Source organism: Salvia miltiorrhiza, chromosome 1, assembly GCF_028751815.1.
Source record: "Salvia miltiorrhiza cultivar Shanhuang (shh) chromosome 1, IMPLAD_Smil_shh, whole genome shotgun sequence".
NCBI lineage: Eukaryota > Viridiplantae > Streptophyta > Magnoliopsida > Lamiales > Lamiaceae > Salvia > Salvia miltiorrhiza.
Window position 1 is genome coordinate 43,186,506 of NC_080387.1, and position 13,995 is coordinate 43,200,500.

The 13,995-nt window shown below is 38.0% G+C and overlaps 2 protein-coding genes across 2 annotated transcripts; both read left to right on the forward strand.

The window, feature by feature from the left end:
* Positions 1-444: 444 nt before the first annotated feature.
* LOC131008411 (uncharacterized) lies at positions 445-1,893 on the forward strand. Its single transcript, XM_057935295.1, has 2 exons — positions 445-1,504; positions 1,832-1,893. The coding sequence occupies exons 1-2, from the start codon at positions 445-447 to the stop codon at positions 1,891-1,893; spliced, it is 1,122 nt and encodes a 373-aa protein (XP_057791278.1).
* An 8,115-nt stretch (positions 1,894-10,008) lies between these two features.
* Positions 10,009-13,715, forward strand: LOC131026065 (probable LRR receptor-like serine/threonine-protein kinase At1g12460). Its single transcript, XM_057955842.1, has 3 exons — positions 10,009-10,300; positions 10,760-11,989; positions 12,091-13,715. Exons 2-3 carry the CDS (start codon positions 10,818-10,820, stop codon positions 13,550-13,552), a joined length of 2,634 nt encoding a protein of 877 aa, XP_057811825.1. The 5' UTR covers positions 10,009-10,300; positions 10,760-10,817; the 3' UTR covers positions 13,553-13,715.
* Positions 13,716-13,995: the final 280 nt, after the last annotated feature.

Below are 13,995 nucleotides of genomic sequence, written 5' to 3' on the forward strand. Positions count from 1 at the left end.
TAAGAAAAATTTTATCAAAGGGGCATTTATTGTCCATATGTTTAAAAGTTTCAAAAGAAACAAATGATTAAATGAATGAAAAGTTTTCTGTTATCGTGTTAGGTCCACTGCCGGTACGATATGAATGATGAGTCTCTTACAAACCGTTTGAGTACTACCCAAGGATACTTTAGAAATGTTAGTCGTGAAAGCTCCGCTTGATCGATTTAAGTAAGAAATGATAAGATAGCAACGTTTAACATAGATATGTTATAACGTAGAAGAAATGTCATGAGATTAAGGTTTCACTTAAGTTATTCCATTTAAGTTTAGATTAGTTTCCACATAGAACTAGTCTTTCACATGGTTACACCATAGAAGTGATATATCTCATGTATATCTATATATGTATGTATGTATGCCGAATGGGTCTTTTCTTCTGTTGATTCTCGTCCGTCAATCAGAATGGAAGGTGCACCAAGAGGGCGTGGTAGAGGGCGCGGACGTGGCCGTGGGCGCGGTAGGGGATTTGTACCCGAAGAGCCTATTCCACAAGTAGCACCAAATCGCACAGCCGAGGAAAAGTTTCGCAAGGAAAAACCTCCAACGTTTGATGGATTGGGCGAACCTGCGGATGCCGAGAAATGGGTTAGGGCAATAGAACGGATCTTCAACTACATCCGTTGTGATGATGAGGAGAAAGTGGCATGTGCAACTTATCAGTTGGTGGACGAAGCTGACTTTTGGTGGGAGTCAGTAAGGCGGACTATGACTGACGAACAGTGGGAGAATTTCACATGGGAAGAATTCAAGGCTGAATTGTATGAGAAATATATACCAGGATGTTACCGACAGAAGAAACAGAATGAGTTTTGGAATCTGAGACAGAAAACGGGAACTGTGACTGAGTACGACAGGGCCTTCAATCAGCTATCAAGATATGCTCCGACGTTGGTGGACAGTGATGAGAAACGCGCAGAGAAGTTCAGAAACGGACTGCGTCACGAGATAGCGATTTCCCTAGCAAGTCAAGGGGGTCTCACATACGCGCAGACATTGAGCAGAGCCCTCACTATTGAGTCATTGTTGCCAAGGGAAAAAGGAAAATCCCCCGAACAGTCTGGATTTGTACCATCTCAAGATGGTAGTAAGGGAAAGCGAAAATGGAATGAAGGAACTGGTGGAAACATTGGAAATGGGAAGAAACCATGGGTGGCGAATCAAAATCGGAACCAACATCAGAATCCACAACCTCAAGCAATGGTTCAAACTCCTTGCCCAAAATGTCAAAAACTCCATCCGGGAGAATGTCTGAAAGGAATGAACGTCTGCTATAACTGCGGAGAGGCCGGGCATTATGTCTCGAATTGCCCAAAGAAGGGAAGTGGAGCACCCCAACAACAAAATCCCGGGAACCAACAGCGACAAAACCAAGGTCCTAGAGGAAATCAGGGGCAACCACAATACGCTAGGGCCTATGCCATTAACCAACACCAAGCAGCAGGAGATCACGGAAACGTGGCAGGTACGATTAATGTTGTCGACATGTCAATTATAGCTCTATTCAATACTGGAGTATCCTATTCTTTCATTTCATATGCTGCTTGTAAGATATTAGAATTGACGCCACAATCGTCCATAACAACGTTAGAAATTAGTACAACTGACGATGAAAGACTGCTACTAAGGACGTCACCGCGAACTCAGAGCTCGATATAGGCGCTGAAACATTTAGACATACTTACATGTTATTCCTATGATAGAATTTGATGCAATCCTCGAATTGGTTGACTTACTCAAGTCAGCGCCACGATACTTTTTAACAAGAGAATGATCCCTCTTCAATCTTCAGGAAAGGACGAGACAACCTTCCACGACATAACGACGTACCAGATTTTGAGGAAAATTTTCTAGTATGCTAAACAATGTCGCACTATTAGAAAGCTAAGGCCGTATATGATTTAGTGCCGCATAAGAGTTGAGTGGAATGAAAGTCTAGTATCTAAACTAGATGACCCAGATATGCAATTTCGAGGACGAAATTTTTATAAGGAGGGAGGGATGTAACGCCCCGCCCATTTATATTAAGTTTAGAATTTATTTTAAGCTTAGATTAACTAATTTATGCCGGGAAATAAAATGAATTTATTTTTAATGCCAACAAAATGATTTACAAAACCTTTTGAAAAATTCATGTATTCAAATCTTTATGCATTTCATATTATTTAAAGTGATCATATGTGATTTATCTCCATGATTAAGTATTTATGTGTACATGATTTAATTTAAGTTTATGTTGGATTTTAACTATTTAATTGTGTTGGGCTTGATAGTTATTTTTTTTTTATTTGGGCCTTTTAGCTAAGGTTAGTTGATATATTTATTTAGCATTTAATCCATAGCCAAGCCCAACCCCATTTCTCTTTATGCCAATACTCCCAACCCAAGTACAACAGCAACAACAACAGCTACGCAGCTCACCCCATGCGCCCACTCCTACAAGTCATACAAAATCCCCTAATCTCAGGGATTTTGGGTAAATTTTTCAATGCTCACCTCCCTCTTTTCAATCCTTCACGCATGCTTCAATTCTCCTATAAAATATCCTCCTCATTCATCTTCTCTTCTTACCACAACAACACAACTTCTACGGTAAAGAATTCTTCTTGTTTATTCAAGCCTCAATCTTCTCATTCATTTTCTAATATCAGCAGATTTCTTTCATATGCAGAGAAAACCATCAAATATCTGCCATTTTTACAGAAACCACCGAACAGAATTCATACAAAAAGGTTTCACCTTTCAATTCCTCTACTTATTCATTCATGCTCAACATCATAGTACGAATAAAACCAACTGTAGATAAAACAAAGAGATACTGAATATTGTTCTTACATTTGGTAACATAGATGAAAAGATTAAAAGATATAGAAATGAAGAATTTATATGAACTGGTGTTGTGTGTGTGTTGGGCTGGATCGTGAGAGAGATGCGAGACAGAGGGAGGCCGCGGCACGGCGGCTCTGCCCGCTGCTGTAGGACCGAGGACGAAGAGAGAGAGGGAGGCAGGAGCTAAGGGGGTGACGGTGGTTAGCTCGGTTAACTGCTGCGGCCGTCGGACTTCGGAGTGAGGCGACGGCAGGGTTGTGAGGGAGCCGGTGAAGGCGGCGTCCTTCATCGACTGGAGGCGACGCGGAGGCGCGTTCGCCGGAGATCGAAAGGGAGGTGGAGGGTGCGGCGGCAGTCCGCTTCTTCTGCTGCTGCCCGACCGAAGTTGGAGAGGGAGAGGGAGAGAGAGAGAGAGTTGGGGGCTAGGACGCCGATGGTGGTGGCGTGAAGCCGCTGCCGTCGTCCGCTGGATTTTCAGAAGGAGGCGACGGCGGATCTGCCACGAGGACGCCGGAGGCGGCGGCGCTCCGCGGCGGCTGCGCCTGCTGCCGCCAGTTGAGAGAGAAGAGGGAAAGAGGGCTGAGCGGGGCTGCTGGCGACGCTGGGTGCGTGCGTCTGTGTGTGAGAGGCGAGAGATGGGGGAGAGGGGAGTCAGGGGCCGGCGGCGTGGCCGGCGGCGGCTATGGAAGCCGGAGAGGAAGAGGGAAGCGCAGCAGCTGCTGCTGCGCCGTGCGTGTGTGTGTGAGGTGTGTGTGCGTGAGTTGTGTTTAAAGTGAAGAAGAAAGGGTTTGGAAGTTGGGCTTGAGCCTTGGGCCGACTTTAGTTTTTTCTGTTGGGCCGATTTTTCTTTCAGTTGGGCCAGTGTTTAATTAAATGGTTGGGACTCATTTTATTTAAACTTGGGTTGCCATTTTTTTTATTTTTGGGCTGCGAATTTTAAAACAAAAACATGGGCTTCCATTTAATTGTTAGACTTCTTTAATTGATTTATCAATTTAATTCTTTAATTTGGGTTTAAATTAATTATTTTTGAAAAAGTTTGCATAATAGTATTTTCTTATTATGTGCATATGTTAAATATATTTATTTAATTATGTGAGTTAAAGCATGAATTAATTTTTGCATCAAACATTTTACATAGAATCATTTATGATTAAATTGGTTTTATTATTAAAAATCGAATAAGGATATTGTTGGTGTCCTTGACTCAAGAATTTATTTTCTTAAATATTTAATTATTAAAATATGAAAACCCGGCTAAGTGAATCATAGGATGATAAGCACTTCACTATGACTTAAGATTAGATTCGGGAGACCTATTAAGATTATAGATTTCTTGTAGGCTTTGTGGATCGTGAGGACTAGCACTGCTATACCAATTCAGAGTTAAGAATAAACGACAGGCTTTGCCTATTCAGGTGGGCTTATTTACCAAATGTATGGTTTAGCTATTGAGCTTAAATGTTTCAATGAAATAAAAACTGTTTATCCGATAAAATATTTTGTGCACTCTGCTCTGTTTAAGGCTCGCAACAATGAATCGATCGAGGTTCTCTCTTGACCTAACACGTTATTTGAGAATTGTGTACACCTATTAGCTGATCTGGTGGGTTGATCTCCATCGGGCACTAATCATGTATGAGGCGTTATAAGGGTGCTCGACGGGATGTGTTCCGGAGCATTGGGTCCCAAATGGGAACTTGACTGGGTTACGCTCTCAGTTCAAGTAAAGCAGGAGTAATGGATCCGTCGGTGGCTAAAAGGTCCGGGATCACAGCGAGTAACGGAAAGGGAGTGTGACAATTGCGCGCAATATAATAAAATGTTTTAACATGCTTAGAAGTTATTTCAATTTAAAACCTTCTAAGTCATGTCAAGTATAATTGGATAAACTGCTCTTATGATTATGAAATGTTTATAAAAATGCTAGCCCACTAAGTACATTAGTACTTAGCCCAAAATTACTTTCAAATGTTTTCAGGTTGATTGGTCGGTGCTGACGGGGCAGAGCTGAGGCTAGAGTTCAACTCCGTATTTTGTCTTCCGCTGTTGCACTAGCTCTTATTTGTCTTTTGTTTCTCCAACTTAAGACTTTTATGTTAAATTCTGAATTATGTTTCTTATCGAGTTTAAATTCTCAACTTCTAGCTCTATGTTATTAACATTGGTTATCGGAAGCATGAAACCGAACTTGTGATCCTAAGGCTTAGAATGTTGTTGATTGATTAATATCACTTGATTTTTGTCTTTCTTCACTCAAAGGCTGTTCCCCGACTTTTATCCCATTATTTGAATCCCACAAGGTTCTTTCCTTATTTATTTCTATGATTTTAGTCGCACCTCGATTATATTTTATTCGTTCAAGAATTGGGGTGTGACAACATGGGAACCAATAAGGATCAGAAATTTTCCAACTGATTTAAAGTAAAATCAATCATAGTTTTAAAAACCAACATGGACCTAACGTATGACCATTAAAACATCATTTCAGACCCACGTAACACACATACCACATAGTACAAGCACTGCAAATCCCACATACAATAGCCTATTTCAAATTAAGCCAACAAACCAATCGGCCACATATCAATATCACCAACAAATCAATTGGCCACATATCAATATAGATAGGAAGAGCAGATTAGGGATTATGATAGATCTCACCAGAAAAAAAAGGCAAGAAGCAGGGTTTTTAACATCCTCAACTCGTCGTCGCTCATTTCCCTGTGTATTTGAACCATGGGCGGAGTTCGGGCGGTGCAATTTTAAAAAATAACTGGGTATTTTCATATATTATAAAAAGTAAAAAATATGATTTTATCTTCACTTTTAAGTTATTTTATATTATGATTAACATGTAAATTATAAAATTGAATTAACAATTTGATGAAATGAACACATAATTAATTTATGCAGGTCATACTTGAGTCCTAGAGATGCTTGAATCGTAAAGATTCATTTTTTAAATTTGATATTGTAAGTTAATTCGCCTTGCAAAGTTTTATCCATCTTACTTTTTTTTTAAATTACTCTGTATGAACTTGAAAATCAGTTTAAAAGATACTTTAAAAAAAAAATAGATGGCCTTATAATGGTGTTAATGATTACATTTTTTAGTTTTCTTTGATTTTTAATTATTTAATGATTAATTTTATTAGAAAAAAATTAATCTCCCTGAGTCGAAAGTGATTTGGACAAAATATGTCAGAAAAAAGATTAAATATTTAAAAAAATAATTTCTTTAATAAATTTTGTTCAAATTTTAAAATAATTTAGTTAGTTTTATTGTTTTCTTCCCATTGTAATTGTTCTGTAACTTTTTACTAAACCTTTTATTATTTTTGAGTAATTTTGTACTTAAAAAATTAATAAAAATTAAATAAAATATATTTAAAAATTACAAAAAAATCACAATATGGAGAAAACAATAAGTCTAACTAAATCCTTTTTTTAGGGTTAAGTACCAAATTCCTCCCTATCGATGGCGTCCCTATCGCGTACAGGACCCCGACTATAGGGTCCTATACGCGATATGGACGCCATCGATAGGGGGAATTTGGTACTTAACCCTTTCTTATTAACCAAAATTTTTAAATAAATATATTTTAAAAAATATTTAACCATTTTTTGTTCGGACATATTTTGTTCAAATAGCATTATTGAAAAAAAAAATACTATGCATGTTCCCCATAAATATGCATAGGTGCTTCCGGCATGAGTTTTAATGAAAAGTTGTTTAGCATTGATAGTGGAGAAGGGGTTCTAAATGAAGGGTATTATTAAATAAATTGTGGATAAATAGTGTAAGTCACAACTCACAAGAATAAAATTATGAGGTAGTGTCCAAAAATATGGTGTGCATAAATTTGGAGAACATACCAAAAAGGAAATGTATTCATAAATATGAAGAATGAAGAGAGTATAAACTTATATGACAAACTCGCCCTCACATCTGGCAGGTTCAGTTCGCCCAGTTCAGTCATTTTCTTCGCACCTACCTGTCTCGACTCATCATGTAAAATATTAAAAGTGCTATTTGCATAAGCATTAAAAGTATCGTTTATAATACATCATTTATTATTATTTTTTAAAATATCATTTTGCAAAGTTTTGTTTGTATTTAACAAAAATATCAATTATTTTAAGAAATATATCATTTTATATCATATTGTATATACACAATTTCGTTTGCTATATATCATTTTATATCATATTGTAGATACACAATTTCGTTTGCTATCGATAAAAGTATAATTTGTTATTATTAAATGTGTCGTTTACTTATAATAACTAGATGAAACAAAAGAAAAAAATTAGTTGAACAAAAAAGAAAGAAAAAAAAGTTTGAGTTGGGTAAGGACCAGCTCAACTTATATTGCATTTACATTGAGTCAACTTGCTCCGATAACAGTTTCCGACGCATTTATTCATTTTTAATAGATTAATATTTCATCCCTCCCTAAACATTATTATACTCAATATTTATATATAAAAATTTATTTAACACATCAATTTTAGTGGGTTTTTTCTTTTACTCAATTTTGGTGAGCCAATTTCTTCACTTTATACACATCGCTTAATCATTTATTAAAATCTGTAGTCTTCAAACTATTTTACAATTTTCGTGGACGAGTTAATTTATAGGGATGAACAATAAGCTAATAAAACTTGGGAAAAATTATGGTTGAGGAAGCATGACAACTTAATTTTGAGGATTTAGATAGACCATTGACATTTTAACAATTAGGGAGAACAATGTTCCAAAAAAAAAAAAAAAAACAATGAGGGAGAATAAATGAACGATTTGTCAACTGCAAGGTAAAGATCATCTTAATTTTTTGTTTTTAAATTATACAAATAAAAATCAAAGCCTTACGTGAGATCCCCTCCATAGATATATTGCAAAAACTGCTTGCATGAAATTAATTTAAACATTTTTTTTAAAATAAATAAAATTTATTCAAACGCGAGGGTGTTGGGAACTTAATGGAATATCCTAATCCTCGTTTTGATGATACCAAAATTCATAGACCTTAATTGTAATAGACTAGAACTGTTCGAACTCAAGTGTTAGAGTTCTTTTTTAGTTTAGTTAGCTGTTCTGAAGACTGAAGACTGAAGGACGAAGGACTGAAGACTGAAGACTGAAGTTACCAACTAAAATATCAGTTGAAGAATCAGTCCGGAACTGATTACTTAATGCGTGCCACGTGGATTCAGCGGACTGATACTAAAGTCAAATATCACTTAAACATTCTTCCTTGGACTGAACCTCCAACGTTCAAAGGAAGCCACGTACTCCAAAAGTACAGCCGCATTAAATGCAGAGATCTGAGGATCCTCATTTTCTCTGCAGAGGTCATTCCTATTTGGTGGCTACTTTATCAGAGACGTCGCATCTCCTGCTCTTCAACATAGCCGTTCTCACCAAACAAGGAACCTCGAAGATTGAAGCCTCAACCCAAATTCAAAAAGCTCTCTAACGGAAGAAATCTTGAAGACGTTCTCCGCCAACGGATCTATTCAAGATCTCTCCTATAAATAGCGTTCGATAATCATTTCAATCTTCATTGATTCAATAACATAAGCTGAAACTCTGCCAAAATTGTTTCTCAGCCAAAGCTTAACCTCTCCAAAGCTTGAATCGAAGAAGAGAATACCCAAGCCAAAAATCAGTCACTGCTGATTACACAAATTCTCTTAGACCTTAGGCAAACCTCTGTTTACCCAAAGCCTAGGTCAAAACTAACTCCAAAGAACTTATTCTTTGAAGTTTAGTTGGCAAGATTTCAAACCTCCATTCGACAGATAGAATCGAGTGTTTGAGTTGAAAAGGAGTTCAGTAAGGTACTCTGACTCCGTGAGATCCTAGTGCAGGTTCGTGCTAGGAGTGAGAAATCCAGCTCGAGCGAAGTATTGGTACTGAAGATTGGATCTTCAGTTGATTCGGTGGTGTGCACCAGGCTAAGCACACAGTTTCGGTTTGCAGTGCACCCGGCTAAGCACTTGCGGAGTAAAGTTGTTGGTTTGATCAACCGACCGTGGATGTAGGAAGTGTTTTCCGAACCACGTAAAAATCTCTGTGTTATTTACATCTTTCAGTTTTACATTCTTACTTGTGTTCTTACATTTGATAAACTGAATACTGATTAAATGCAAAGAGAAACCTGAGATTAACAACGTGCTCAACACAAGCTATTTCGAAACAAAGTTTTTCCGTTGTGTATGTTATTAGTCTGACTGATCTATCATCTGATAGTTAGGAAGACTTGTAACATCTATGTTTTAGCAAACTCGACTGAAGCCTTAACGTGCATCAGTTAAGTTCCAGTGACTTAACTGATAACTCTTTTCTGAAGAGTATTTCAGTATCAGTCGTCAACCCTGTTTGGTCAAAACTCTTTTCAGTTAACAGGCGTCTAAATTTGCATGTAAAGTTTCGTTTTGATCTCTATCTTGAGATCCCTTTGATTTTGATTAAAAATAGCCTATAGGTGTATTCCCCCCATACACCTATTCGAGACCCTCCGAACCTAACAGAAGGTGCAACCAATGAGAAATTGAGAATAGTACAATGCTTTATAAATATAAAATGAATTGGAAATTTATCGTTTCATTCTTGAGCAACATTTTGAACAATGCCATTTCTCATGTCGTGTGTAAAAAATGAAATTTGTTGTTCGAATTTTATCGTCTTCTATAATAATAGACATATAGTATTATTAGTGCAAAAAAAAAAAATTACTTATTTAAATTGGACGTGTTTAAATTGTTTCTTTTCTGTAATTGATGTATATAAATATCACCTATTTCAATATCACATGCATAATTTATATTCTCAAGATTGAAAATAAAAGATACTACAATCTAATATTCCAAATCAAGCACTATTTGTATAACAATGCAATAAATGGGTACCAACAAAGGCATTAAACAAATTTTTTTATTTTGAGGAATGCATTAAACAAATTAACAACTAAGAAATTAAAGAAAATTGTCATTTAGCGTACGTAGCATCAAACATTAAATTACATCAAATGTAAAATTGCATCATCATTAATATTAGTATCTATATTATTGGTGTAAATTAATGTAAGAAAACACAGGCGGACCTTGACCTTCTGATATTAATGTGAAATGGAAGAAAAATAATTGATGCTGTCAATACAAATGGAAAGCAGACCAAAATCTTTAATGCGGAACAAACCGCATTCAATTCCACCAACTTCTTATTTCTACTTCTTTCTTTTCATTTGTGTATGATTTTTTCTCCTTAAGTTTGTTGCTGTTTTCCAGTCACTGCCGGGAATCTACAGCGGCGGTGGTGGTGGTGTGGCGGTTGTTGGAGGGAATAAATGCTCTCTTTGCTGTGATGAAACGGACACTTTGATCGAAAGCATAGTAATGGCCATGATTTGAGCCGACAGATTGGGTTATTATTCTCTACTTTTTTAATGCTTAAATCGCTTATTTTAACTAGTTCTGGTATTCATCCGATTTGTGCCAGTGTGTGTGAGAGAGAAAGAGCTACCGTTACTTATATAGTTATATTACACTACATACATGAAACTCTCTCTCTCTCTCACAAGGACTTATATGAACACCTAGCTCAAATAATCATAAGTGGAAACATTTAATAAGCACAGATTTCTCTTTGGTTATGTTTCATTGCACCCTTCTCTTTCAGTCCAGCTCTTCTCCTCATCCTCTCTCTCTCCTGCTTCTTGAAGTCTTGTGCTTTCTTGAAGCTAAACAAAGAGATTCACAAACAGAAGCTTAAAAAAGAATCTTTGTAGCATTTCCACCAATGTAATTCAATTCCATCATATTTCCGATTATGCCCACAAGCCAAGATCACTTTTTTTAATGACATAAATCAGTGTATCTGCAGAAGCAGAGGTGACTAGGAACTGATCTTGCAGGTATAATGCTGGGGTTTTGTTGGGATCATGAGAAAACTAGGTACAATTTCCCACAGAATTGCTTTTCTCTACGCCTTCTACTTGCTTAATATTGTCATAATCTTCGTCTCTCCCATCACTGAAAAGGAGATTTTGCTTCAATTCAAGGGTGACATTTGGGATGACCCTTTTGATTGTTTGAAGAATTGGGATTCTAGTAAAAACCCCTGCCAAGATTATGGTGGGGTTTTTTGTGATTCAGATGGAAATGTTGTGAAAATTCTGTTGTGGAATTGTAGTCTTGGTGGGATCTTATCCCCTGCATTATCTGGATTGAAATCTTTGAGGATTATATCATTGTTTGGAAATAAGTTAACAGGTAATATCCCTGTTGAGTATGGTGAGATTGGTTCATTGTGGAAGATCAATTTAAGCTCGAATGCGCTTTCTGGATCAATCCCTGAGTTTCTTGGAGATTTGCCAAGCATTAGGTTTCTTGATTTGTCAAGAAATGAGTATGCAGGAGAGATTCCTTCAGCATTGTTCAAGAACTGTTACAAGACTAGGTTTGTATCGTTGGCGCATAACAAACTCTCGGGTTCAATCCCCGTGTCAGTTAAAAATTGTTTGAATCTAGAAGGGATTGATTTGTCTTTCAATGCTCTTAGTGGGAGATTTCCTTCTGAATTTTGTGAAATTCCATCAATTGTGTATTTGTCTGTAAGGAGTAATAAGCTCTCAGGAAGTGTTGAAGAGCAGGTTGCGAAATGTAGGAGTTTGAACCTATTAGATCTCGGTAGCAATGCGTTCACCGGGCCTGCCCCGTTGGAGGTTACAGGATTGGTGAACCTTTCATACTTCAACGTTTCTTGGAATGGTTTTCAAGGAGCCTTTTCGGATGTAGGAACTTGCTCGAGGAATTTGGAGGTTTTCGATGTATCAGGAAACATTCTGTATGGTGAGATTCTTACATCTATCACCAAATGCAGTGGCCTTAAGTACTTGGATTTGAGCTTCAATAGGCTGAATGGAAGCATACCAGTTGGTATTGCAGATTTGAAGAAGCTCTTGGTGATGAGATTAGGAAATAACTCGATAGATGGGAGGATTCCTGCAGAGTTTGGGAGTATAGAGTGGTTGGAAGTTCTTGATTTACAGAACCTCAGACTTGTAGGTGAGATCCCTAACGAGATCACCAAATGCCGGTTTCTCCTTGAGCTGTGAGTGTGAATTCAATCTCATCGTCACTAGTGTATTGTCTTCACATTAACGTATATATAATTCTCAATCCGACTGACTAATGTATGAAATGTGCTTGCAGGAACATCTCTGGAAACTCTCTGGAGGGAGGGATTCCTCAAAACCTCGACAACATGACCTACCTCGAAATTCTTGACCTACACGAAAACCTCATCTCCGGTAGCATACCACTCTCCATCGGGAATTTGTCCAACTTAGTGTGGTTAGATTTGTCACAGAATTTGCTCTCTGGTTCAATTCCTTCCACTTCAGGAAACTTGAAAAAACTGACTTACTTCAGTGTCTCTCACAACAACCTCTCCGGTGCAATCCCTTCTGTTGGAAGCATCCAGCAGTTTGGACCATCTGCTTTTCTTCACAATCCAGACCTTTGTGGTGCTCCATTGGAGACCTCTTGCTCTAGCCGTGCTCCGACTAACTCTGCAAAGCTGAGTGCCTCTGCCATTGTGGCCATAGTTGCTGCCTCTCTAATTGTCACCGGTGTTTGTGTCATAACCATCATCAACACGAGGGCTCGTAGCAGGAGAAGAGGAGACGAAGAAGCCATGATTGTGGAGAGCGCTACTCCATTAGCTTCATCGGAATCTAGTGTGATGCTCGGGAAGCTAGTCCTCTTCAGCAGAAGTTTACCCTCAAAGTACGAGGATTGGGAGGCGGGCACAAAGGCATTGCTAGACAAGGAATGCTTGATAGGTGGAGGCTCCATTGGAACAGTGTACAAAACTTCGTTGCAAGGAGGAGTTCTTATAGCCGTGAAGAGGCTCCAAACGCTTGGAAGAATCAAGAGCCAAGACGAATTTGAGCATGAAATCGGACGTCTAGGAAGCCTCCACCACCCTAACCTTGTCACCATTCAAGGTTACTACTGGTCATCCAACATGCAGTTGCTTCTGTTGGAATTCATCTCAAAAGGAAATCTATACAACAATTTACATGGTCTCAATGATGAAGGTAGTAATCCGGAGTTGAATTGGTCGAGAAGGTTTGATATAGCTGTCGGGACAGCTAGAGCCTTGGCCTATCTTCACCATGACTGCAGGCCTCCGGTTCTTCATCTCAACATCAAATCAACGAACGTGCTTCTTGATGAAAACTATGCGGCCAAGCTGTCTGATTACGGCCTAGGGAGTCTGCTTCCTTTGCTAGACAGTCATGGCTTGACCAAGGTTCACCATGGAGTAGGCTACATTGCACCGGAGCTGGCTCAGAGCTCGCGGCTCACTGACAAATGTGATGTTTACAGCTTCGGAGTTTTGCTGTTGGAGATGGTCACCGGGAGGAAGCCGGTGGAGTGGCGAGCAGCGAACGAGGTGGTGATTTTGTGCGAGTATGTTCGAGGTTTGGTGGGGAATGGTGTCGCTTCCAACTGTCTTGACAGGAGTTTGAGAGGATTTGCGGAGAATGAGGGGATTCAGGTGATGAAGTTGGGGCTGATTTGTACGTCGGAGATGCCGTCGCGGCGGCCGAGCATGGCTGAGGTTGTTCAAGTTCTTGAATCTGTAAGGAATGGCTCAGGTTCTTGATCAGAAGCTTACTTTGGGTAAGAGAAACCGATTCTTTTGAATTCATTTACAGTTGTGATTAATTCATTTACAGTTGTGATCAGAAGCTTACTTTGGGTAATAATGCCATTTCATATGTTTGAAGATTGTATTGTTTATTGAATAAAGTTGATAGTCGGTGTAATTCGCTAGTAGGTAAATTCATTTGGTGCACAAATACCATTTTGTGGTAATACTCTCGTAGATTAATAATAATAATACTAATAAACAATGTTAAATGAATTTGGATCGTTCAAATTTTCTCTATCGATTATCAAAATTGGTTATTAACTTATTATATACTATCAAGGGTCAAGATTAGTTATTAGCTAAGATATAAATACTACCATATTCCAATATATGGTGTCTGGATTAGATTTTATCGAGAACTTAATTTTTCGTGAGAAATGAGAATAATAAATAAT